The sequence below is a fragment of the Megalobrama amblycephala genome, linkage group LG1 (assembly GCF_018812025.1).
Source record: "Megalobrama amblycephala isolate DHTTF-2021 linkage group LG1, ASM1881202v1, whole genome shotgun sequence".
In the NCBI taxonomy this organism is placed as follows: Eukaryota; Metazoa; Chordata; class Actinopteri; order Cypriniformes; family Xenocyprididae; genus Megalobrama; species Megalobrama amblycephala.
Window position 1 is genome coordinate 2,260,258 of NC_063044.1, and position 27,501 is coordinate 2,287,758.

A 27,501-nucleotide genomic window follows, 5' to 3' on the forward strand; every position below is an offset into this window, starting at 1 on the left:
TTTAAAAAAGGTAAGCAAAGAGAGTAAGTGAAGAGAGACCTCTGGCGAGTCGCTTTTGATCGGACTCTTTTGATCTCCACTCTACCACACGGTGTCGCTGTTTCTTTATTGTGAGGAACTGTGAATCAACAAGCGTGTACGGGGCACGGTGGGTGGCCAAGAGTTGCGTAATCACAACTGCGTGCGGAATTTAATGTACATTTATGATGTGCATATGCTATTTATTTCAGTTTTCACAGATTAAACGGAGCATCCTGTAAAAAAGGGTTATGGTTTATAATATGCAATGTACAACTTTGCAGATGTGTAGCTATAACGTTGTAATTTGCATGCAATGTCAAGTCTGTGAAGAAGATCTGTCAATCTGTATGTCCATCCATCCATCCATCCATCCATCCATCCATCCATTTATTTTTCTTTTTGTGCTTTAGATGTATTGCACTGTATATTGTCTTGCTGTTTTAGTGTTCATTCTATTAAATTAAAATGAACTTTATTTATTTTTCCATTTAGTTGTAATGAAAATAATAGATACAGATCAAGACGTTTTATTGTGTCACTTTACACTTTTTCATAATTTTAGGTGTTGATATTTGCCAGAGTTTCTCTATTTTGACACTGACTTCTTAATAAAAAAAAACAAAAAACTTTTTCATATTTCATAATTTAGTATCCGTGTTTTCAATTTGTATTATACAAAAAAAAAAAAAAAAATGCTGTCCCCAAAACTGCTGTCATCGCGCACAAATAAAAAGGTTTTAAGTTTAAATTTCCAAGACATAAAGTGTAGTCAAAAGTTCCCCTATAATTGTAAATAACTAAAAAATGCAACTAGATAAACGTGCATAAGAAATCCATTGTGCTTGCACACAGGGCAATAAAGTGCTTTACTCATGCAGGCGCACAGAGAGAATGGTAAATGACTGAACCCCCTTCCTATTGAATACAGGCAGAGCAGCAGAAAGAGAGAAGGGCTGAGCTGCGACACTCAGTCACAGAGAGGCAGAGGTGTGAATGAGTTAGGCAGAAGAAGAAAGAGAGACTTGGAAAGTAATAGCAGGTTTTCTGTTTCATATTGGTTGAAAGTGGGAAAGAGATTACAACACATCCGGGAGAGAGAAAAGAAAGGGAGAGTACCCTATAATTTCTTTTTTAGACGGGTTTGCCATACTTCTCCACCCGAGTAAAGCAGTCTCTCTGAGGTATAGTGCACTTTGTGGATTTGTTTTTAAGAAAAGTCGCCTATAATTACGCACAAATCTTTCACACACTTAGTATGTAGGAAACTCCATGCTAGATTGCATATTGCATTGCAAAACTAGTCTCTTTTTTTTTAAATGCAAACGATTCTTTTCTGTTCAGTGCAGTTTCAGGGACACTGAGGACCAGGGGTTGCAATGATAAGGATTTTGGTAACGTGCGTCTCCATGGTGTCCATCACCGCGATGGTGGCTGGTGCTCGTGGTGGATACGGAATGAGTATGTTCGCGGCTCAGTCCTCCCCTCCGGACCCGTGTTACGACGAGAACGGCAACCCCAGACGCTGCATCCCCGACTTTGTGAACTCCGCGTTCGGAAAGGACGTGCGCGTCTCCAGCACCTGCGGCACTCCGGCGTCGCGGTACTGCGTGGTGACCGAGAAGGGCGAGGAAAGATCGAGGGACTGCAACATCTGCGACGCCACGGACCCCAAGAAGACCCATCCACCTGCGTATCTGACAGACCTCAACAACCCTCACAACCTCACCTGTTGGCAGTCGGAGAACTACGTGCAGTACCCCCAGAATGTGACTCTGACGCTGTCCCTGGGGAAGAAGTTCGAGGTGACCTATGTGAGCCTCCAGTTCTGCTCTCCTCGTCCTGAATCCATGGCCATCTTCAAATCCATGGATTATGGGAAAACCTGGGTGCCCTTTCAGTTCTACTCGACCCAGTGCAAGAAAATGTACAACAAGCCGAGCAAAGCTGCGATCACCAAGCAGAACGAGCAGGAAGCCATCTGCACGGACTCTCACACGGACATGCAGCCGTTAACAGGTGGGCTCATCGCCTTCAGCACGCTGGATGGCAGACCTTCCGCGCATGACTTCGACAACTCTCCCGTCCTGCAGGACTGGGTCACGGCCACCGATATTAAAGTGACCTTCAACCGGCTGCACACGTTCGGGGACGAGAATGAGGATGACTCGGAGCTCGCCAGGGACTCGTATTTTTACGCGGTGTCTGACCTGCAGGTCGGCGGTCGGTGTAAGTGTAACGGGCACGCGTCAAAGTGCGTAAAGGACCGGGAAGGGAACCTAGTGTGTGAGTGCAAGCACAACACGGCGGGACCGGAGTGTGACAGGTGTAAGCCGTTCCACTACGACCGGCCGTGGCAACGCGCGACGGCCAGAGAGGCGAACGAATGTGTCGGTGAGTCGTTTATCAACAAGTGCTGATGGTTTCATTAATAAATGTTATAATGATGGTATATTCAAATATGAAAACATGCTTTTTGCTTTAACTTTAAGATTTTCCCCAAAAGTCGGTCTAAAAGTCTGAGAACACACATAAAATGAATTCAAACCGGGAAATAAACGGCTTTCTTGGATTTTGAAAACAACTGTCACTCAAATTGTAATGCTGGTGTAGTTTTTGAGGGAAGAAGTGTATTAAATTAGAACTCATTTCATGAGTGGCCTCAGATATTTGGACCTCACAAAATGTTTAAAAGACGAGGAGGTAAAAAAATATGCATAATGTAATCTAATTAAAGCATGAAGAACATACTTTTTAGGCAGATCACACACGGTTTGTTTGAATGAATTGTCAGCCGTTGGTTTCATTCATTCTTTTTTCTTGATGAATTCATCAACTTAGTTCCAAAAGGAATACCAGTTAATGCAAATCAGCATACAGTATCAGATTCGTCTTCTTTAATTTTACTAAACTCTAAAAAATGCTGGGTTGAAAATGGACAAACCCAGCGGTTGGGTTAATGTTTGCCAAACGAGCTGGACAGTTTTATTTAGCTCAACTATTATTAAATGACTATAGGTTGGAAATTAAAAACGAGACACATAATTACTAGAGGCAACAGTAATAATTAAAAAATTAACATTTATTAATAAACAATTTAGTATTATTCATTAAACTTATTAATAAATGTTCACTTATTAAACATGTTAATAAATGTTAATTCCCAACATATTTTGGGTTCATTTTAAGCAAGCAATACAGTAATTTTTAAACAATAGTTAAGTTAAATAAAACTACCCAGCAGGTTGGGCAAACATTTAGCCCAAATGATGGGTCAAAACAACCCAAGCACTGAGTTTGTCCATTTTCAACCCATCTTAGGTTGTTTTTAACCCAGCAGAGTTTAGGAGCTCAGTTTTTCATGTAATCAGTTAATATATTTTATTTTCCTATCAGCAAATCTTACAAACGTACACTGTAAAAAGAATTGTTGGTTTAACTTAAGTTAAAGTAAGTTTTCCTTAAAATTTTGAGTTCATCGAAATTAAAAATTTGAGTTAATAAAATGAAGGCGATTGATTTAATCAACAGAAACTCAAAATATGATGTTATCTGAAGCACATTAATTATTTATGTTGATCTGACAAAAGAAATAATGTTGTGAAAACAAATCATGATAATATTTTTTTTTACAGTGTATGAATAATGAAGAATGAAATTTCAATGCACACATGGTTTACTCAGATAGGTTGTTATCAGTGCACTGAATAAACTGCATTCATTCTAATTTAATGTAGATTGTAGCTTTGGTTGTAAGAATGGTAGGCCTTTTCTTCACACATTTTATACTTTAAAATACTTTACTTTAAAACAAAACATAATTTCACCTGACTATAATGTGTCCATGTCTCCACATGAAGCCTATTATATGATTCTAGATAGGCCTAATGTTTGCTCTTATAACAGTAATAGTTTGATTAGATTTGATTAGATTTCTTTGCATTTAGTCATCTGATTTTCAAACATTTTTTTGCTACAAATTTATCTTGAAATCTTTCACATGTCCTACAGATAGAGTCTGTAGTTATATTCAGTTCAATGGGTGGGTGTAACTGAGTTTGGAAGTGCCTTTCAACATCCATTCTGTGGAAGGAAACATTCTGGAGGGAGAGAAAAGGCTTGTCGTGTTATTGCAAGGCAGGTGTCATTATCAGATTGAAGGAAAGATTACATCAGTTTTGTTGTTTGTTTTGGCAAGTTGAAAGTAAACTGCTTGTTTCCAGATGAAAAGTAACTAACTTTTCCCCAGTTAAAAGAAGAAAATAATATCTATGAGCATTATTGTGAAAGAACTTGGACAGGCTGAATAATTCTTCTCATGTTTTCAATATTAAAATAATAAGGGCTCCTGCAGGTGTTTTATCAACATCTCTGAGTTTAAATTTCATGATAAGTTGCTTTTTTTTTCGGTCTGTCACATTTACTGCCGTAAAAAGATTTCCTCTGTTCCGTCCATGCCGTGTTAAGCACGACTCCATAACAAAAGCATCAAGCTGTCAGCAAGGGCTCTATTTGATGAGGTTGTTGTCACTTGGCGAAGTCAAAAAGCAAATTAAAAATGTGTGAATAGATATTAAACACTCCTGACAGATGGCCGCCACGCATATGCGAACATTGTTGCGCAGCAGATTAATGTGTGTCAGTAGGCCTGTGGTTATAAATAAAAGTTTCGTTCCCATGAATGGAGAATGAGGGCACCATCATGATATGACAGATGACTGACAGAAGCTGGTTTCTCACAGTGTGCTTTTGCACGCGACAATGTAGAGCTGAAAATGATGAAGCTGTAAATGAGATCTGTGACAGAATCACCAAAAAAAAAAAAAAAAAAGAAGAAAGTTTTGTCTCAAACAGTTTCAAAGAGATTGTTACATCTGGTACGAATTTACTTGCTTTGATCAAATGCTTCATAATTAAGAGTACGTCTTTCCATCCGGATTCTTTCCATTCTACTCAGTAGAATGAGGTGGGCAAGGCAGGTATTTGTGGGAAATTAGGTGTAGCATTCACAGGATGATAGGAATTTTATCTAGATAGATGCTTCCGGCATTGATGTATGTTCTATACAATACTTGCCAAAAACATGCAGAGCAAAAAGCCATTATCATGACATACCAGACAGAGAAAAAACAGGTCTTGTTGTACAGTTAAATGTATTTATTTTATAATTATGTATTGTATTTTGCATTTTGATGATAAAACCCTTTAGATACAACTTTAAAGATCTCACTTTAGTTCATTTGCAGACACTACTAAAACAAATATCAAACAAATTCACTACATTACTTTAAGAATACAGGATACAATAGAATTAAAATACCAATGTCACTGTTATTTTTCAATAAATTCTATAAATTATTTGGATAGGAGACAGCTGTCAACAGAGATGCAAAATTATCATCACACAAAAAGCGTTTAAAATTAGTTTTTGGATATCACAATCAGAACCATCATTCAAACGTGTGCGCTCAGATTTTTAAGACAATTTTAAATGCAACTTCCAAAAAAAAAAAAAAAAAAAAATCATGCAATAATTATTAAAAAAGCTCTAAAATACTGTAACAGAAATTATTCATTTACATATGTACATTCAGTCAGTCTAATCAAGATAATTTGTTTCAGACAGAAAATTCTGTTACCAAAATAGTTAAAAGCAAAATATTTTTTTGATACTGATGCATCCTCAAAAATCAAGTGCATAAAAAGTGTTTTGACATATTTTACCTTCCATAAACTGTTTTGAACATTAAGATCTTAAAGATTAAGAGTACTTTCAGAGCTACTGATTGCTTGGTATGCGAATATGAGTAGTGATATAACAAAATCTTATCATCAAGAAAATATTTTGAAATATTTATCTGCACAAGATCTCTCAGAAAGATCATCACTTACTGTACATGAACATGTTTTTGACACAAAACCACTCAAGAACATTTTTTGTGTGGTTAAAAGAACTAAATGTGCCATCGAATTTAATATATCCCTCAATGCAGCACATATTAACTTTTAGAGCGACAGTATTTAAACTTTATATTAAAAAGGGCAATAGTGATAAAATCTCCTTTGATAAAAGCCACAGCATTCCTAAGACTGAACCTTTCACATAAGATTTCACTTAAAACATTTGTAGACTTGGACACTAGATGAGAATTCTGCTTATCTGTACTTTCAAAAAGTACATTTTTTATTGTGCATAAATATGCCTTCAGCAGGCAGGAGGTTTTCAATGTGCTGTGATTAAATCAGTACCAAATTAGCTCAATCCCTCGTCCAACACAAAGTTCAGTCAAAGACTTAAAAATAGACACTAGGTATTCTGCGCTCCAGATTTATGCTCCAACTTCTAACAGGAATTGCGCTAAAATGCAGTTTTACAAATCTTTGTCGTTGACTAAACGTTCACATAAGCAAGTTAACCCGTGGGTGGAAGCTAATGAAGCCAGACGTGCATCGCAGCCCTTGACACAGAGCAGACGGCTGGGATTGTCGTGCCGTTGGATCTCTCTGTATTGTTCCACTGTGGTCCTCCGGGTCGTAGTGTTTTTGGCCTGCTGTGATGTGAGCAGACTAACAGGAACCGTGAGCAGATTTCTGGGCTACCATGAAGAGCTGCTCGAGGTCTGTGGACCATCTGTGGGTTTCTCAGTGGTGTTGCCGGACCATAAGTCTGATGAAAGAATTGTGCAAAAGGGTGATGTCATAAAACCTCCCGGGTCCCCCTGCACAAAACAATGACTGCTACACTCTCAGTTCCTCATGTGTGTTTTCAGGAACAATTTTCATTTTAGCAGCTTAGACCTTTTATTAACTAATATTTTTTAATGTTTTGTCCAGCTTTTTATCAGTTACTTGGTCCAATGCTGCAGTGTCACACTAAGCAATAGCTCAGACAATGCCAAGTTCATGGGTTCGAGTCCCAGAAAAAAATCTGAAATCGAAGGCTTTCCTACTATATAGTAAGTGAAAAGAAGTACGGCAACAGAGTAGTATGTTCGAATATATACAGTCTAAAAAATGATGGGTTAAAAATAACCCAAGTTGGGATAAATATGGACAAAAGTCGCCGGATGTCCTACTACTCCTGCCGAGATTCTGAAGTGCACGTTCGATGATCACTTCACTGTCCCGTGAGGCCATGGGAGAAGATTTATGAATGGCAGTGAAGCGACGCTACAGACGCTGGTAGGTCACGTGACAGTAACAACATGGTGGATGTAGTATGTCTAAATTTCATTCATACTTCCCATATTCATACTATATAGAACAGAATATTTTAACAGTTACAAAGTAAATTGAATTTGAATTTACTTTGTAACTGTTAAAATATTGTGTTGTAGTACTGTACTTACAGACAGCATTTTTGGATGCAGTGTAAGTGTTTAAATGCAGGCAGCGGCAATATATTCTATTTACACTAAGTGACAATAGCAGCATTTTCTTAGCGATATGCTATTTTACACTATAGGTGAAAATAGCGATAGATTCTATTTACACCATGTAAAAGTATCAGTTCTTTGCAATAAGAGTAAATAGTAATTAGATGCTATCTATACTTTATATTGGCAGATACTATTTGCACCTCAGTATTTTTGTACATTAACAGGATGCAATAATATCATAGAGTGTAAATGATTATATTTATTAAAATTATTAAACTGATGCTGCCTTATTGGGAGAATAAAAACTCTCCCCTAACCCTACCCAATAAACACTTTTAATATTATTAAACACTTGTTCACAGTTTATTTCCACTTTTGGAACATTATTTTCATTTTTATTGAAAATAAATGCGAGCTCGACAAAAGGTGGATTCAAACCCGCGTTGATCGCGTTAAAAAACAGGTCTGTGAGGCATACTCACTACTGTTGTGAATGAATTCCATGTGTCTTTTTTAAAACTTGAGTGGTCCAACCAGACATTGGTGGGCAGAGCTAGTGTAAATAGTGTTTGCCAACAAGCAAACATTATTGCCTTTAAAGGTCCCGTTCTTCGTGATCCCATGTTTCAAACTTTAGTTAGTGTGTAATGTTGTTGTTAGAGTATAAATAAAATCTGTAAAATTTTAAAGCTCAAAGTTCAATGCCAAGCGAGATATTTTATTTAACAGAAGTCACCTACATCGAATGGCCAGTTTGGACTACATCCCTCTACTTCCTTCTTTAATGACGTCACTAAAACAGTTTTTTGACTAACCTCCGCCCACAGGAATACACAAGAGTTGCGTTTGTAGATTGTGTTTGTCGCCATGTCGTCGAAACGCTGTTATTTTCATCCCGCAGTCCAATCACCGGGTCTGATTCCGGCTCAAATTGATAGGGTAAAATTAAAGACATGTTTACAATAACACTGAGCGCGTGCATCTCCACGTTATGGTAAGAGGCGTGACTTTTCCGGGCAAGGTTCGCTAAGCTGCTGTCGAATCACAACACAGGAACCGCTGGCACAATCAGAACTCGTTACGTATTTCTGAAGGAGGGACTTCATAGAACAAGGAAGTCATCAGCCCGTTTTTATGACAGTGGAAACAGCGGTATACAGATAAGTAAATTATGTGAAAAATACTGTGTTTTTTTACACGCGAAACATGAACACATGTTATATTGCACAATATAAACACAATCAAAGCTTCAAAAAAACACGAAAAACGGGACCTTTAAAGCGGAACTCAGTAAGATTTGCGAAGCTCCCCCTACAGGTTCCTTCAGTGAATCACACTGTCATAAATACTCCAAGCGCAGCTCTGGACTACAACGACTACAACGCTCACCAGCGCAGTAGTTTTGCAAATACAGTACAAGAAATCTTGGGTAATTTGGGAGGTGGGTAATTTTCGAAATTGTCTTATAAAGTCATAATATATACATTGTTTTTGAATTACCGTAAAGCATTTTGTCACTCTCGTGTGAACGTGAACATGAGGCAAGATTGTTTCGGGTCGGCGCAGCTCAACTTGCAAGTGCTGTATTCTGGCTTAGACGTGCCAGAGGGGGTTAGTGCTCGCCTCAAACACACCACTACAAGTCAATTAACCATCGTAAGGACTTAGAAAACTATTTATGAATGTAAAAAAAGTTACTTAGTTCTGCTTTAAAGGCATACCTTAAAGGTCACCTATTATGCTAAATCCACTTTTACAAGGTGTTTGGATATAAATGTGTGTTAGCAGTGTGTAAACACAACCACCACACAATGATAAAAATCCACCCACTCCTTTTTTAAATCCCCATTAAACCAAAGCAGTCTCATTAGGCAAGCCGTTTTGATTCTCTGAGCAATGTGACATGACTCATGCTCCGCCCACGGCCGCTGATTGACAGTCCTGTATTACCATAGTTTCTGCCCTCAGCTAGTTGTACGCTGTCCGCCATTTTCTCCGCGCTCGAGCAGCTGTAGCGACAACAATGTCTGGTAAGTAACTGAGATGTTTTGTTGTTGGATGTAAGAGTGAACATAACAGTCTTCATTTACTGACATCTGAGCCGCTAAACGCAGTGGATTCGTTTTATTTTTGAAGTGAATGCGCCACAGATATAATAATATACACATACGATTTCTGTAACGTTGCCTGCTATTTACGTTCACAGACATAACATGTGAACTGTGTGTGTTTTTGACTTAAACAAAACAAAAAATGTGAAAGAGAAGTCACTCACGAGACTTCTGACAGTCTGTCTGTGTGTGCTTCAGATAAGTGCGCTCAAAAAAATGATCCATTAGAAGTTTAAACTGATATAGCTTTAAAACGTGTGGAAATAATAAACTTTAATGATGAAAGAAAAACTATGCTATCTGATAGTGTTTGCGATATAGATGATATCAAAACCAAGCAGATGTCTTGTTAATATTTGACAGAGAATCCGATTGAGGCAGGAACTGTGATCGTAGAGAGGGGGCGGGGCACAGCAGCTCATTTGCATTTAAAGGCACATGCGCGAAAACAGCCTGTTCTTGACTGTAGTCAGAAATGGGTATTTACATCATGGATTTATAAATGATCTGTGAGGTATTCTAAGCTGAAACTTCACAGACACATTCTGGGGACACCTGAGACTTGAATTACATCTTAAAAAATGGGGATAGGGGAACTTTAAATGCAGTGTAATTCCATAAACCAGAACAATACAATGAGATGTAAAGTAAAAAAAACAAAAACATTAGTAGTATTGCATTCTGACGCCTCTGTTCCACAATATAATGGGAGAACTGTGCATGTATCTGTATATTATAAGCCCTGTTAGTACAGTTATTAGCAGCAATATTTTGGCTACGACTGGAGTTTCTAAAAATCTTGACCCTGGCCGGAGTTTTCAAAAAAGTTTGGTTTCAGTAACCGGATACAGCATTTGGATGAATGGTCAAACCGCATAGAAAAAGCTGCAGTTTTGAAAATACCCGCATTTGTGTAGACAGGGCCTAAGTCGCTTTGGATAAAAGTGTCTGCCAAATGCCTAAATGTAAAAGAGTACAGCCCCACATACTATGAAATCTGATTGGTCCATAATCCTGCTACTCATAACTATACACACAATCAAATATCTTCTGATTGGCACTGATTTTGTCTTGCCGCGCAGCAGTTTGTGGATGGACAAATTGGTTAGGACCTTGTGCTACCGATGTGCCTTAAGAATATCAACGGTTATTTGTCAAAAACAGGAAATGAAATGGTTCAAATCTCATAAAACTACCTCTGTGTGATCCTTTTTCCAAAATGAAAAGAAAATGAAGCCACAAAAATGAAAACATGCAGTGATAGAAAAAAAGGGGAAAGAGAGAGAGAGCAGTAGTGACTTTGAGCTGCTAATCGGAAGCAGGTGGGCTGCTGGTCAGTCCTTTAGAGCTGCTTCTGACCCCGATTGCATGGAAACTCACACATCTCCTGATACCCCTGCGGGACCCTGTAGTCAGGTGACTCGATGGCTCACTTTGGACAAATTGATTCAAATCTCAAGATGATTGTGGGACATTTGTATCAAGACAAAAAGCACAAAATCTGTAGTGTATTAAGATTTGCCATTGCTACTTCTTGAAAAGACAACTGGACTTCAGAAGAAAATATGAATAAATAAATAAATATGCAATAATGCTAGTGTAACCGATGTAGGCCAGTGAGAGCTGTGCCTGTAAACCTCACTCCCCTGATCTCAAGAGGCGCTCTAGCAAATTATGCTAGAGACTGCTGACTCCTTGTTAGAGTACCCGACTCCCATGCCAGCGGACCCTGGTTTGAGTCCCACTTAGAGCGGCCGGTTTGAACAGGAGATTTCTTGCTGCGCGGGATTAAATTTTGAATGAAAGGCGGATTGCGGTCGGTAACTATAGTGTACATTAGGAGGGAGCGAGCGGTCTGACAGTAACATGGTCACTCCCAAGATGCTCTGACATCAGCGCATCTGTGCTTGAGCTTGAAGTGAACAAAACTTTCTGCAGTGGTGGCGTTCACACAGTCCCCAGTTCCCTGTCCTGATATGGCAAACCTGGCAAGATATGTTCTTTACATTAGAGGTCTGCGCGAGTGCAGCTTCAGAGAACATTCAGCCTTTGTGATCGGATTTTGGAGGAGAGACGTTCTGAAACGGTCGTCAGTCAGCAGCATTCTGTTCTTGCGTGGATGTTAAAAAAGATTTCATTTTGCAGTATAGCTAGTAAGCCAGCAGTTTTCGTTTATGCATTTTTGGCTTAGCCTATAGTTTTGAGGGACATGTTGTAGGCTATTTAATTTAGCCTATTATTCTTTGTGAATAATCATTCATTTTTTTCTCTGACATTTTTTAGGGTTTTGACAGCATCACAAGACCAATAACAAATACAAATCTTGTATATGCTATGCAACATTTTATATTTGTTATCCTCAATCACTCTCTTTCTTTAGGGGAAGTTTAAACGTGAGATTCTGGAAACGATCTAAATTTAGCGGGACCCGTTGGGTCGGGAAGAAAATCACTATATGCGGATAGCGGGTGAACACAGAGTGCATTTTAGACGGGAGCGGGTGTGTGCGGAATAAAACCTTGCAGGAGCGGGACGAAAAAAACAGTCCCGCGCAGACCTCTACACCTGTGTTAATTTTGTTGACGAATAATTTTCGTCAACGATATTTTTTCATGGACGAAAACGAGGCGATGACTAAATAAAAATGCGTTTTGAATGACTAAAACTATGACTAAAATCTACTTTAATATTCACCAACTAATAAAAACGAGACGAAAATGAAAGAGAGGGACGATTTGGGAAGTTATCCAGTCAGGACTGCTGTCCTGTGTGGAAGATGCGCACATTTGAAGTGTAACGTGCTGATCTAACTGCGGGAAACATGGCGCTGTTGCGCCCTCTACAGGCTCGCCCAGCAGACTGCTTCACAATTAATGAATAGCGCACGTTTATGCCAAGCGATTGCTTATAAGCTAATGTTGATGAATTATGGCAATGTTTACTACACAATGTTTATATGGTAGTATGTTTTAGGCGGTTGTAAGAATGCATATTTTATCTCCCTCATGAGCAGCCTGATACAGTGCATACTGCAGACATTTCAGAATAAGAGTCACGGTGTATTTCAGGATGGTTTATAATTATTATTTTTTCCTGGTCATTATTGTTATTATGTTTACACAATAAACTTTATTTAATTTGATTTCTGTTTAATTCATAGTAAACTACTGTATCTTCTGAAGGAAAGACTAAGAACATTATTTGACACATTATTCAATATATTTTACAAGTATAAGGGTTATTATAGTTAACTAAACCTAAAACCAAAGAAATCTTCATTATTTGAAATAAACTAACTGAAATAAAAAAATAAATATATAAAAATGTAAACTTATTTTATTTCATCTAGTTTCTAAGCTTTAGCTTAACCTGAGGTATTAAAATAAACAGAATTAAAAACGTATAGACATTTAAAAGCAAAAACTAAAATACATAAACACAAAAAATTAAAAAAAACTAAAACTAAAATTACAATGAAAGCAGAAAAACTAAAAATAAAATCTAATAAATTTTAAACGAAAACTATAATAGTATCTCAGTGATAAGTGTGTCAGTTTGGGGAATTGGAATTTGTAGATTTAGTCGACTATAATCTTATGATATTTAGTCGACTAAAACTAGACTAAAACTAAAACAATTTCCGATGACTAAAATATGACTAAAACTAAATGGCATTTTAGTCAAAAGACTATGACTAAAATTAAATAAAAATTTGCTGTCAAAATTAACACTGCTCTACACTAGGTTGTTGTGGTTGCAAAGTGTTCTAAATGGTTGTTAGCTCGTTGCTATGTGGTTGCTAGGGTTTTCAGGCTTTCTACTCCAAGGTATCTCCTTCAGTGCAAGTCTATGGGATTTATGCCCGCTTTATCCACCAAGTTAGTTGTGCCACATCTCTCCTCAACACAAGTTATGCACAATAGTTTAACACTTAGAGATATGGCTTCACAAGTATGAGCAAAAATGTTTTCCTTAGAAAGTATGTCTAATAAACATAAAAAATATCAAAATTAATATGAAACTTACTTGCTATTGACTTTTTATGCTATTTTTGTCTTCTACAGAACAAGCCTTTAATAATACATTTCATTTATTTATAGTCATTTTAAAAAAACATCCACTAAACCACAAGCATTGTTTGACAAACCAAAACTGTAGGGTCGCAGGCTTGTGCTCTTGCGGTGAAGGAAAAAAAATAAAATAAAACAGAACAAGACAAAGAAAACACAAAAGGGATGTATTTTGGGATTTCAAAATCCAAACCCCTGTGTATCGGCAGTCCTCTGGGCAAAGAGCTCCATGTTTTAGGGATTTTGTTTTGTTGAGCTCATAATTCAAAACACACATGACTTATGAGCCAAAAGGCTTTGTTTGGCTTTATGGGAGTTCAGAGAAAACACGATATATCCTGGGTTTAGAGGCTGGTTAGGAGAGGTGGTCCATTTTCTGGTGGAAGGGTCTGCTTGCTTTGGCCTTCTGCTTGTTTCCCCACTAATATTTATGTTTTGAATCCCCTGTCAGTCAGTGTATATTTGCGATCAGCCTTTTGGGTATTATTTGAATCTCTTTTTGGATGTCTGTGCCGGCGTTTCATCCCAGGGGTTGAAACTCTTGCCAGAGCTTTCCGGCAGTTTTCAGGTTCTGTGATGATGTCACTCTTGAAATACACTTGTTTTGGGAAAATGAAACATCATCTGTGAAATGCCGAAATCGAATAAAATGGTTCTGTTGCAGCATAGTACTGTAGTACAGTATGGATATCAAATGGTAATACCATTTTACTATGATACTGAATGAATGACATGGATATACTGTATAGGCCAGGCAAATAAATCAGCCCATATTTGACCATTTTGGTATTTTGAGAAGCCAATAACCATATGCTAATGAACAGGAAAATAAACATTTTAATAGTAATTTATTATTTATTAAATTGGATCATTTATTTAGAGTAATATATCTGTCATCAGCCGTCCTCATAATAATATCGGCCAATAACTCATTACTATAAATCATGATATTTGCATGGTACTCTATGATAGTCAAAGAATACCATGGTATTACCATGCCACATGTACAGATGTCCCAGAAAAAGCATCATTTAAGTATTTAAACACACCATATGTCTAAGTATTGTTTGCAAAACTGATGACACAGTATGTTGACAGTGCTAACATTCTTTCAGTGGGCAACCACAACAGTAGCTCAGAAGTAAACATGTATTTTGGGGTTAAAGGGTCCTACATAGTTTTGTATGGTGAGATGTGTGTTTCTATTGGTTTGCTGTGCAGGTTTGAATCTCTGCTCTGGCTAAAAGCAGGACCACCCTGAGCTAGACAGAGAAAAGGTGGAATAATGAATGCTAGAGTAAATGGACACATTCTGTGCTTGTTCTCACACACACAGACACACATTTTTGGATTACACATACTGGCACACACAAACACAATTCATGCTTCATGACTTAACACAATGGACACGTCGCCAAAAAGCCTTTTGTACCGCCACATGACCAAGCCAGGGTTAGAAACACACAGATGATCAGATTCCTTTACTAATACCCACTTTATGGTATTATTCTAGCCAATTACCCTAAATTCCTTTCAGATCTGCTAGGACAGCTAACATTTAGCTTGACTGTAGCCTAGCTAACACTTTCAAACTAGCCTCCCCAACACTGCTGTTACCTTCAATATAAGTTCACCCCACCAACAAACATCAAAGGCCGCATTTGCAGTGAACGCAGAAATGAATGCAGTCCAATCATGACTACATCTGCAGAATGGCTGCCAATGGGGAGGAAATGATGGATGAAGATCTTCTGTCATTGGCTGCTGAGAGATGATTCAGGCAGAGTCGCGCTCTCCCGCTGGGTGGCCCACATACTGTCAGAAAGCAGAGGCAATTTCAAGCCACAATTACTATTCTGCATGTTTTACCATCTTAGAAGATCAGATTTCTGTCTGTAAAACAAGTTTGGGATCATTGCTCTGTATTTGCGGCTTAGATGTTATGCAGCTAATAAAGTGAAATGAAACATTTGCTATGCATTTAAATTCCGTATGTTATATATTTCAAGAAAATTGTGCTTCTTTATGAAATACATCACATAATGCAGATACTATAGGTTCAATGGTCATTAGATTATTTGTTAATTTTATCCATCAGCCTTGGGTTACATCTGGAGAAAAGGTGTTTCAAAAGGGAAAAGATGTAAAAAATCTTGAAAGATTTAGGTTTTCATATAGGAGTGTCTATTTACTGAGTGCAAATAACGTCCCTTGTTGGCAAATGCTATTTACACTAGCACTGCCCACCAATGTCTGGTTAGGCCAGTGAAGTAAAAAAAGACACAGGGAATTCAGTGTCTTTAGTGGTGCAGCAGTCGTGAGTATGCCTCGTAAACCTGGCTTTTAACGCGATCAATGATGGTTTGAATCCGCCTTTTGCCGAGCTCGCATTTATTTTCACTAAAAATTTAAATAATGTTCTAAAAGTGGAAATAAACTGTGAATGAGTGTTTGAAAGGTACCCTAGAATTAAAAATTGAATTTATCTTGGCATAGTTAAATAACAAGAGTTCAGTACATGGAAATGACATACAGTGAGTCTCAAACTCTATTGTTTCCTCCTTCTTATAAATCTCATTTGTTTAAAAGACCTCCGAAAAACAGGCGAATCTCAACATAACACCGACTGTTACGTAACAGTCTGGATCATTAATATGTACGCCCCCAATATTTGCATATGCCAGCCCATGTTCAAGGCATTAGACAAGGGCAGACAGTATTAACGTCTGGATCTGTGCACAGCTGAATCATCAGACTAGGTAAGCAAGCAAGAACAATAGCGAAAAATGGCAGATGGTTTATTTTTAGTGATATTTGTAAGTTGCCTTTCTAAATGTATCATTAGCATGTTGCTAATGTACTGTTAAATGTGGTTAAAGTTACCATCGTTTCTTAGTGTATTCACAGAGACCAGACCCATGTCGCTATTTTCATTTTTAAACACTTGCAGTCTGTATAATTCACAGACACAACTTCATTCTTTATCAATCTCTCCAACAGTGTGTAATGTTAGCTTTAGTCACGGAGCACAGCCTCAAACTCATTCAGAATCAAATGTAAACATCCAAATAAATACCATACTTACGCGATTAGACATGCTGCATGACGAACACTTTGTAAAGATCCATTTTGAGGGTTATATTAGCTGTGTGAACTTTGTTTATGCTGTTAAAGGCAAGCGCGAGCTCCGTGGGCAGGGAGCGTGAGCATTTAAAGGGGCCGCAGCCTAAATCGGCTCATGATGCCCCAAAATAGGCAGTTAAATATAAATTAATAAAAAAAAATCTATGGGGTATTTTGAGCTGAAACTTCACAGACACATTCAGGGGACACCTTAGACTTATATTACATCTTTTAAAAAGACGTTCTATGGCACCTTTAAAAGTGTGTATTGGGTAGGGTTAGGGGAAGGTGTAGGGAGGGTTTTTATTCTCCCAATAAGACAGCATCCGTTTAAAGGGTTAGTTCACCCAAAAAGGAAAATTCTATCATTCTATGATATTATTGCATCCTGTTAATGTACAAAAATACTGAGGTGCAAATAGTATCTGCCAATATAAAGTATAGATAGCATCTAATTACTATTAACTCGTATTGCAAAGAACTCTTACTTTTACATGGTGTAAATAGCATCTATCGCTAAGAAAATATGTTATTTACACTTAGTGTAAATAGAATCTATTGCTATTTGCACTTAGTGCAAATAACCGCTGCCTTTTATAATTGGTTACGCTTTATTTCGATGGTCCACTTTAGACACTCTACTATATGTAACTGTACAACTACAGTACATGTCAAATAACTCTTATTAGAGTATTAGTAGACTGTTTTAGTAGTAGAATAAGTTGCAAAGTTACTTATTGTCAGTAGAATGTCTGTTGGGGAGCATCAAAATAAAGTGTTAGCAGATATTAAGTAGCAGTCTACTAATACTCTAATGAGAGTTAGCTGACATGTAGTTGAAAAGTAACTTACAGTTAGTAGAATGTAAAGTGGACCATTGAAATAAAGTTTTATTTCCTTATTTTACTGGCATTCCGCACATACTGAAATCTCATTGGATAAAAACCTCACTCCATCCCACTATACAGAAGACATCAAATATTTTCTCACCGGCTGTGATTTCATCATTTCACGTCAGCATTCCGCTTTCAGTGTGGAAAATGTTTTTCTATTCAGTAAATGAATACAGAAAAACATATTTTTTGGAAACTGGTGAATCCTTCCTGTGTAAGCGAAGCTTTTAGCTGGAGACATTTCAAATCACGCCAAAGACTTGAGCCCTATTACTGATATATTTGTCCAGATAGCGAGCTCTATTTCCGCAGGATAACTCTGTTGAGATATGTCATTTGCCCTCTACACTCTCTAATGGAAAACAGAGTGAATTGTGTTCAACACAACAAAACACAAACGTCAAGATCACTCAGCAGCTGCTCAGTAAAGTCAAGGGTCTGAGCTAAAACACTGGCCATTTCCGTAGCACACTCTCATACACTATAAATACCCAAAACTTGAAAGCATGTACAGCCCACAAACATATATACAACCACTTCCAGTGTAAATACTGCACCTTGATAATGTGCGTGCTGAAATAAAGATGTGCCACTTAAGCATACAGTGCAAAACAGACCTAATATGTAAATGTTTTTTGAATGTACAACTCCTCTGTGTTGCAAATACTTCAAATATTCGGCGGAGCTGATGCGCCACATTGTGTTGACAGATGCGGAAAGCCGCTCAGAGAGCGATGACATATTGCATGTTGGTGTTGCCAAGGGTTACCAGACAAACAGTTGCGCAGGTCAGAGCATTGTGTGTGCTCTCTTGCTCAGGATGCAATTGGCTTCAGTGTGTTTCCTGGGACAACACACTTCTGGCTCATAGCAGGAAGTTCTTTCCCTCTTCCTTTCCCACCCTGTTGCTGGAAGCCACCTAGCTACAAGTGTGTTTCATTATAAAGTGTACTGCATGTGTCACAGTGCGCCATAGGCTTTCTTTACACAGTTGTCATTTCATATTATAACAAATAATGGTGCAACTTGAAAACATGTGGCTTTTGGAAGTGAGCAGACTTAGGATTTTTGATTAAATATTTTTTCTGATTAAAATATAGAAGTGCTGGTACTGCGTATAGAGGATATTTAACTCAAACAATTCAACATATGTCAGGAGGAGTTTGTGGTGTTATGTACAACACGCCAGCAACAAAACCACAGTTAGGATGAATGGTCTCCTGGAGTTTGTAATTTACAGCTCTGCTACTCTGCGTCTTGTCCGCGGTGGGGTAACTGCAGCTAGAGCGGGTGGCAGATTGGTTGAGGTTCAGCCCGCTGTGGCGTCTACAGAAAATACACCTCCATCCTCCAGAGTTTCATCTCATTTTCTTGGAGCTTCTATAATTGAGTCTGACTGACAGCGGGCTACTGCTCTCTGTTCCTCAGGCAAACTTTTAATTAGTAGCTCTAAAAACACCTTCATATTCTTCGCCTGCTGTCTTTACTTGGGTTTGGCTTATGGATATGTACATCTCCTAGTATTGTTCTGTGGTATGGGTTAGGGTTACGCTTAAAAAACAATGTTAAATGTGAAAAACAGATCACTGTCATACTGTAATACAAATGGCTAAGATCTTAAAGGGGTCATATCATGTCATTTTTTTTCATTTAGAGTTCCACTTATGTTTGGAATAAGACTTTTTTTTTTTTTTTTTTGCAGATCATAGCCTCAATAAAAGACTTTTTCCACTTAATGTAATTTCAGAACTCAAAACATACTCTTAAGTTTTCAAATTCCATTAAACTCTCTCTCTCTCTTTTTTTTTTATTTAAAAAAAAAAAAAAAAAATCTTAACAGATCAAGGAAAATTTGATTCCACATGATATGACCCCTTTAAGACATTCTTGTGCAGTGAGACACTTTTTCTGCATATTCTGCACAGATTTTGGAAGAAAACCGGTGGAATGGATTTAAACATTGTAAAATTTAAAGCATAAGTAAAGCATATTTAAACGAGCCATTTTGTGAATTCTATAGGGATACACTAATATCAAAATGCTACCTGATACTGAAAAGGAAACATTTTCATGCTATGAATGATAACCAATAAATGGCTTATATCATTTTATTAAACACTCAAATGAAAAAAAATGCAATTTTATGCAAATATCTATCAAAATGCCTAACTAACCCTAACCTCTTAATTTACAAGAGGAATTTATTGAATTGCCATTCAACACATCCATTTACAGTATAGTAAAGCTTATTTGTTCAGCTTTCAGATCTCAATTCAGAAAATTGACCCTTATGACCCTTATGGTTTTGTGGTCCAGGGTCACATTATTATAATGTGCAGTATGAAATATGGATGACTTTTAGACCAGGTTTTGAAATTAAGTTGATGAAAATGTTGAATAGTTGCAATTAAAATAGTTAGTGAAATGAGCATCCACAATTAAATATCCATTATAAGTTGATAAATATCCAGTATTGACAAAAACAAGTGTTGATAGGCCTGCATCGGGTCACCGTGATTTTGCCAAGTAACACATGCTCCTGGATCATCATCATTTTTGTTGATCCTGGAACAACAGCCTAACCTTACCCATAACTTATCCTTAAAATCAGAAGGAAATGATAGGTGAATAACACTGATGTTGAAGCACCTAACCTTGGTTGTAAGCATAAACTTTACATAAAATTGTCCCTCAAATCTGATTGGTTGATTGGAACGTTGTTCCAGGTTTGACAAAGATGTTGATCCAGGAACATGTAGTACTTGGTAAAATCACTTTCACCACCTGTATCCCTTCTGTATTCACACTGAAACTTGCCACTAACACCACTGAGATAAGCCCACTGTAGTCATTCATTGCCTTTAAATCACCCACATCAACTGTACACCTTGTAAAGTTCATCACGGAGGCCTTCCCTCAGCGTGGAGCTGCATTCCAGTAACGCAGCGTCAATGAGGCTTCTTAGTGCCGTTCAAGGGCTGTAAATCTCAGCTGGTGAGAGACAATGAGACCAGAGTGACGACACCTGCAGTGGAAAAGCACAATCCCTCCGTCCCATGCCACATCACTGCGTGATCCGAGGGAGATTCCTATTTACGGATCATTTGGGATTTGGACCCCAGACTCCGGCTGTGGTGGAACCGATGGGCCACACATCTGCAACCCGGGCCTGTCTTGAGGATGATTTACATGGGCTCGAAAAACAGAGGGAATGCCAAAAAGATGGGAAGTGCTCACATTGCGGTCCCCCTCTTTCAAACTGATTTATGTTCCATGGGGAAGCCTATCCAGTCCTGCCAAATTCTTCAGCGTCTGGTGTCCAGTGCTGCTACAAATGTCTTTATCTTTTGCACTCAGCTCCAATCTAGAAGTTTTTCCATTCCAACAATTCCACTTGTCTTCAGCTTTCAACTCTGAGACAACAGGAGATATTTTATTGAAGTTTACTGAATGACTGAAGGAACATTTACTCATGGTAATACAGTAAACACAAAGTAGAACAGTCTTTAAAAATGTGAGAAATCAGAGCAAAACTTGGAAAAAACTGGGATAATGTTTATGCTGGATCACAAAGTGTTCCTATAGCTCATCTTGATATAATATGGTGCCAACAATGCCATGGGTTGAATTCCCTGGAAATACATACAGTATAAAAAATAAAATATGTATCTTGAAAATCTGCCAAAATGCATAAATTGGGAGAATTACAGTCACACTCTCAAACACATTGTATTTGCCAATCAGAAATTTAGATTTCCAATTCAAGTAGTTTTATTTCAAGACTGTTGGCAATGCAACAATTGCAGTTTTATGCAAATATGCAAGATGCTAAAATACCAACGTTTTGTCATGTAAAAAGCATTTATGCCCTAAACATTTAGGTGTAGCAGAGTTGTGAATGTGCTAATGTGCTTATTCAGTTTTTCTTTATGCATGTAAATAGAATTATACTATAATTCATAAAATCCATGCTTTGAATTAAAGCATCTGCTAAATTAATAAGTGTAAATAATTGATCCAAACTGTATGTTTTCTCAGTACCACAACAAATTCTGCAAAATGAATTGAAATAAAACAGCAAGGTAATGTAATAAACCACTATTACAGTATCTGCATAGAGCCAGCTTAACTAGGCAAACAGCCTTTCATTAAGCTTTACAACAAAAAAGTGAGTCTGGCATTGGCGTAAAATAAGAAAAAATTCAAGATATGAGATTTTGTCTTTTATGTTTATATCATGTGATAGAGTTAAGCAATCACATGAGCAAAAGTGCTGTTTTCCCGAATATCAGCACGGTTGCAAATGTATTTTTAATATTTTCATTTTCATACAACAGCTGAATGAACAATAAGTTGATATTAATTTAAAATTTTAATTTTAAATTTGGACAGTTTTTGCACTATTTCACGAACAAAAATAGTTCTGAACAAAGCAAAACACTTGCGTTTTGTTGATGTTTTTTTCATGAATGAATCAGCTGGTTTGAATGAATCCGTGAATTAATGATATATATATATATATATATATATATATATATATATATATATATATATATATATATATATATATATATATATATATATATATATATATATCATTTTTTTCAAAACTTTCAAACAAGGCTTTATCAAGCCAACATTCAAAGTTCTTTTCTAATAACAAACATCAGTTTTTAATACCAGAATTTCTTTCTAATTATGAGAGTCTCATTCTAATTACGATTCCCCATCCCTTTTGCTACCTCAAAAATATCCTCAATTCAATTCTGAATGGCACACAACCTTGCTCAAGCACACCGTGAGAATCAACCCCATGACCTTGGCTTTGTTAGCGTCATGCTATACTAGTTAAGCTACAGGAATACCAGTAAAAGTCCAATTAGACATGTTAAATCTTGGGTATGGACCCTGCAAGATTTCTATTTTCCTTGATGTTAGATGTCTTAATTGGACAGGATGTTTTCATTTGAATTGGAAAAGCATCTGAAGTTTCCTAAGTTTCCTAAGCATCTGAAGTTTCCTAAGTTTCCTAAGGCCGCTCTTGCTGCAAAGTTACAGTGCAACAGCTCCGTTGGCAGGTTGACTGTTCCCTGAGATTTACAGCTGCTCTCACACTCTGTACATGTAAAGAAAAATTAAAGTGCTGCAAATTAATCACCAATTACTCAATGGGTGTGTTGCGTTTATGAAAACAAACAGGCAAAACTCAGAGATAAATCAAATGACTAACAAGCCGCGCAATGATTCGCTGATGCAATAAGTCAGCGTGGTGCGATGGGTTTCACCCTGGCACATTTCTCCTGTGATTTTATTCCAAAAAGAAACATACTCTCCTTAACAGAACATGCCGACACATCCACCTATTTTGTTTATTTTCACAAACTGCTCAGAAGCCCTGAAATATTAGCACGACTAATGTGTCAGCCAGTGATTTAATTGGAAATTTTTATGGGCCAATGTTTTCCAGTGCTGCCCGCCCAAGCAGTCAAGTCACGGTTACTGTAAGGGCTTGTATATTCACTGCCATTTTTATTCAGTAAGCCTCCTAGAGGTTTAATAACACAGCACAGGGGTTCTACAAGGAGTCAATAGAGTGTGACATGAAGATACACAGGCCATGAGAAACAAGTTACGTTTCTGAGAACTGTTGGACCGCTTCCCTCTGAGAGTAGAACGTAGCAATGGTACCAGCCGGATTCCTTACGGGATAACCTGGGCCAATTCCAGCAATCTAAACAGGAGAAATTGCCAGAGATATTCTGGCTATTACGTGTTATTATCCATTACATGTTGTTATCATTGGCACAATGCACTAGCGATATTTATCATTAAAGAAATGTGCACCTGGACATCAACCACGTGCACAGATAGACCCCAAGTAGTGCTCAAGCACCTTCCCTTTTGGTCTCTGACTAGATAAATGCCCTTTTCTAAGTCATAAGAGCATTTAAATTTTATATTTTATTTTTTTATTTGGCACCAGGCATCAATTCTCAGTTAAGTGTGTGCCCAAAAACTGCATTAAGATCTAATTCTGCAAGTCCATACTAGACCCTGCCCCTTTTCTACATCCCTTGTCATAACCACTATGCAAATCAAGCAGGGGCGCGTTTCCCGACGCGAACTATGGTCGCAAGTTCCGCCGTTACCATTAGAGTTCAATGGGACTTAAGACCATGGTTCACCAACGATGCTTTCAGGAAACGCAGCCCAGAGCATCATTCACTAGTGATAGTCATGTAACGATAGTGTCAAAGTAAACCACTATTACAATATCTACATAGAGCCTTACATTAAAGGCACAATATGTAAGATTTTAGGATTAAAATGTACAAAAACCACTAGAACAGTGTTATAATATACTTTGTTGACTTGTGTACTTACATTATCTCAGATGTTTCCAAAAAAGTTTAAATCCAGAGAAATAAGATATGCATCAAGAATAAGAATAAGATCACTGGTGCACAAGAATAAGATATGTGTTGCCTATCAATGACATCACACCTGCGTTACCCTCGATTTCCAATTTTATTTTGTAGAAACCATGGAGACACAAAAGATGCTTTAATATATTATATGTTTTATTTGACAAGGGAACAACTGTTTGGATACATTTATAGACAGAAAACAGCACTGCATTACCCCACATACGCTTAACTGGAAGAAGCGGAAGCGGCGACTGTGGCATAATAAAAGCTCCACTGCTCTCGAGGCGTGTGTCGCGCTTGTCTCTCATTAGCAATCAATTCCGCACTCAATGTCGGCGTCATCAAGCTATGACTTTGTTTTGAATAGGCAACCTCTAGCGGCAAAAAATTATATATTGTGCCTTTAAGCTTTACAAACAAAAAGCGAGTCTGGTGTTGGCATAAAATAGCATTGTGCAGGGTCGAAAATGGCAGATTTTGTCTTTTATGTTTATATCATGTGATGTATTTAAGCAATATCACACGAGCAAAAGTGCTGTTTTTCCGAATATCAGCACAAGTCACAAATTTACTTTTAAGATTTTCATTTTCATACATTAGTTTAATGAACAATAAGTTTATATTAATTTTAAATGTTAAAGTAATGTAAATAAACAGTAATGTCAGTTTCGACTGTTTTTGCTCCATTTCACAAACAAAATTAGTTCTGAACAAAGCAAAACAGTTGCGTCTCCCTGAGTCAGGGTTGCCAGGTTTTCTCAACAAAACCCGCCCAATTCCTACTCAAAACTAGTCCAAAACTAGCCCATTCGTGCTTCAGGGGGGTCCCCCGCTAAAAAGCGCACTCCAGAGGGTAAAATCCACATTTTTGCCACGTTCTTATTTCTGTATTCAAAATTTTACATTTTAAACTCTAATTTCATAACATTATTCCTGCAACTGTAATTGCAGTGTAAATGCATCTAATTTGTAATAGTATAATAACAGTAATAATAAAAAGTAATTTCTGTCAGTAATGCGCAACATTGTTTTTTTGCTCTTTTACCATTTCCAACAAAGAACATGTTTATTATGTAACTAACTTCATTTTATGTATTTTTTATCGTATTTATGAGAGGGGTGCCCTTTTTTCCTCACTTGAACACCTGCCCCCCAAAAACGTCTGTGCACATTAGTACTGACTACATAATTAAACAATTGTACAGGCCCTGGTGTCAAATCTTTATTTTGCATTGAGTTGTCCCAAGATTCAACACCTTAAGAGGCTCATGACCTCCAGAAGCAACTTGTATTGTGACTAAGTCTAAAACAGTAATGTTGTCTTACAACTTTGTTATTGCTATTGGCATGTGTGCATATGCTGACTGCTAAGATAAAGATGCATTTTACTGTCTTTTTGGCTTTTCAAATCATTAAACATCACAGCAGATGACGTAGTAGGCTGGGTAACAATCCACTTTGTAATCCAATAATACTTTAGCAAGTTTAATGATGATGCCATTCAAAGACCACATCAACTTTTGCTTTAAACGTGCAACATCATACCGATTTGTGATAAATGCAGTAGCAATTTCACAGCCTGTTAGTGGCAGAATAAGCTCTTTGTTTTCTTTTGCTAGTTAAGCGCACGCTGTGGTTTTATTTGGTCAGATCGTATTCGTTGAGACATTGTATATCACTTTCACTAGGCAACTGTGGCAAGCAGTTACGCAAACAAAAATGCAGGGAGGTCCGATTGCCCCGCTAATTGGTGCTGGCAAACGATTACAGAGGCCCGTAACGGAAACGCCCCCTTAATTCTCACCCGTCATTACATCACAGCACACTCGGGCGAACAGAGGCTCTTCCAGATGGCCACGCGGGAGAGGAAAGATTTTTAAAAATGAGAAGCAGCAAACCTGTTTGAAGTAGAGGATTTTGTTTGTGAGAGGATTTTTCTCAAATCATTATGAATAGAGAAATTATAACAAACTTTTTTCAATTTCTAAAAACAAAAAGATTAATCAAAGGGGCAATGAGTTTTTAAAAAATAAAAAACATAAGAATCCAATTATATTTTTCATAATTTAATCAGAGTTGTTTTTTTTGTTAGTTTTTTTGCTAACTCAAAAATACAACAAATACACCCTAATTTACACTGAAAACTTTTTTCTAAAAATTTTTTATTAATGTACAGTACTGAAATGGCTGAATGAACCTATTCACTAAAATTAATTGGACTTTTCAGTGCTGCGTATGAGAGAAAGAGATTTAGAATATACTGAATCAGTAGAATGAATCATACAGCGCAAAGAGATTCTTTCAGGATTAATCGATTCACTAGAATGATTCAAACTTTCCAGCGATACAGAGTCAGACAGTATGAGAGAAAGGGAGAGAGGGAGAGAGAAGTGTTTGATTATTCCCTCAGCTTAGGTATTTAAAAAAACAATGTATTGTTTGGTTGTGTAACACCGCCACTCATTGGAAAAACTAGCTTGCTTCTGGAAAAACAGCAGATCTAGGCACAGTAAGTTAGTAGTGTGCATTTCTATCTGGCAAACCTAGGGCTAATTTTACCCCAAAAGCTCCAATTATGTGTTTTTATATCTATATCAAACAGAACTGTTGACTATTATTTCTGACAGATTGAAAATAGTAAGAGCACATACAACTTTTTTCAATGGAAAGTACATAAAGCCTGCTCAAAAAAAATCGCTACATGCGATGTCATGTGCCAACACTTGCCACGTTAAATCTGTTTTCTCCCCTAATCTGTGCTCACATACCGTATTTTAATATTAATATATAGGCGAATGTCCAATAAAGCTGTTCTCATTTACATATTTTCTGTCAGACAATGGAAAAAAATTGGGGGAATTGGCGCTGAAAATGTGAAAAGGTGCTAATCTAGTGACAAAGTCACTAAATTGGCAACACCGTCCTACGTCATCCATTCATTTCCATATAAATACTTATTCTCAACTCTCACACATGACAATTTATGATATAAATGATCATATTAGTCACTTCACTTAGATTATGAGTGACTCATGAGTGTCTCTTTTTCCTATGAGCTTACATTTATCTAAGACCACCAAAAGCAGTCCAGATAGATAAATATGATTAATTATCGTACCGTCATTCTCCTGGAACCTTTGCTATTTTCCATCATATGGGGAAAAAACCCTGAAGCTGTGGAAATGAGCAGCAGTTTAAGCTCTTAATGCGGCTGGTGTAGTGTTATGTAGTAAAATGTACAGTAAGGGGTATTTAGTATAGTATATACTCGAGTCACAATACACACACACACACACACACACATATTATATATATATATATATATATATATATATATATATATATATATATATATATATATATATATATATATATATATATATATATATATATAACTCTGGGCACTTCTTAAAAGCATGTGCAAACACTGATGGCCCGTCTTTTTTTAACCAATTTATCTGCCCTCTTTGGTCCACATG

General features: G+C 37.2%; 1 protein-coding gene across 2 annotated transcripts in view; it reads left to right on the forward strand.

The window, feature by feature from the left end:
• Positions 1–418: 418 nt before the first annotated feature.
• ntn1b (netrin 1b) overlaps positions 419–27,501 on the forward strand; it is a 70,038-nt gene continuing 42,955 nt past the window's right edge. Inside the window, exons 1-2 of one of the 2 annotated variants that reach the window (XM_048162183.1) lie at positions 419–1,202; positions 1,363–2,412. In XM_048162183.1, the coding sequence (XP_048018140.1) occupies positions 1,398–2,412 (1,015 nt within the window). In that variant the 5' untranslated portion in view covers positions 419–1,202; positions 1,363–1,397. The remainder of the gene's footprint in view (positions 1,203–1,362; positions 2,413–27,501) is intronic. The other variant, XM_048162250.1, reaches the window with a different exon arrangement.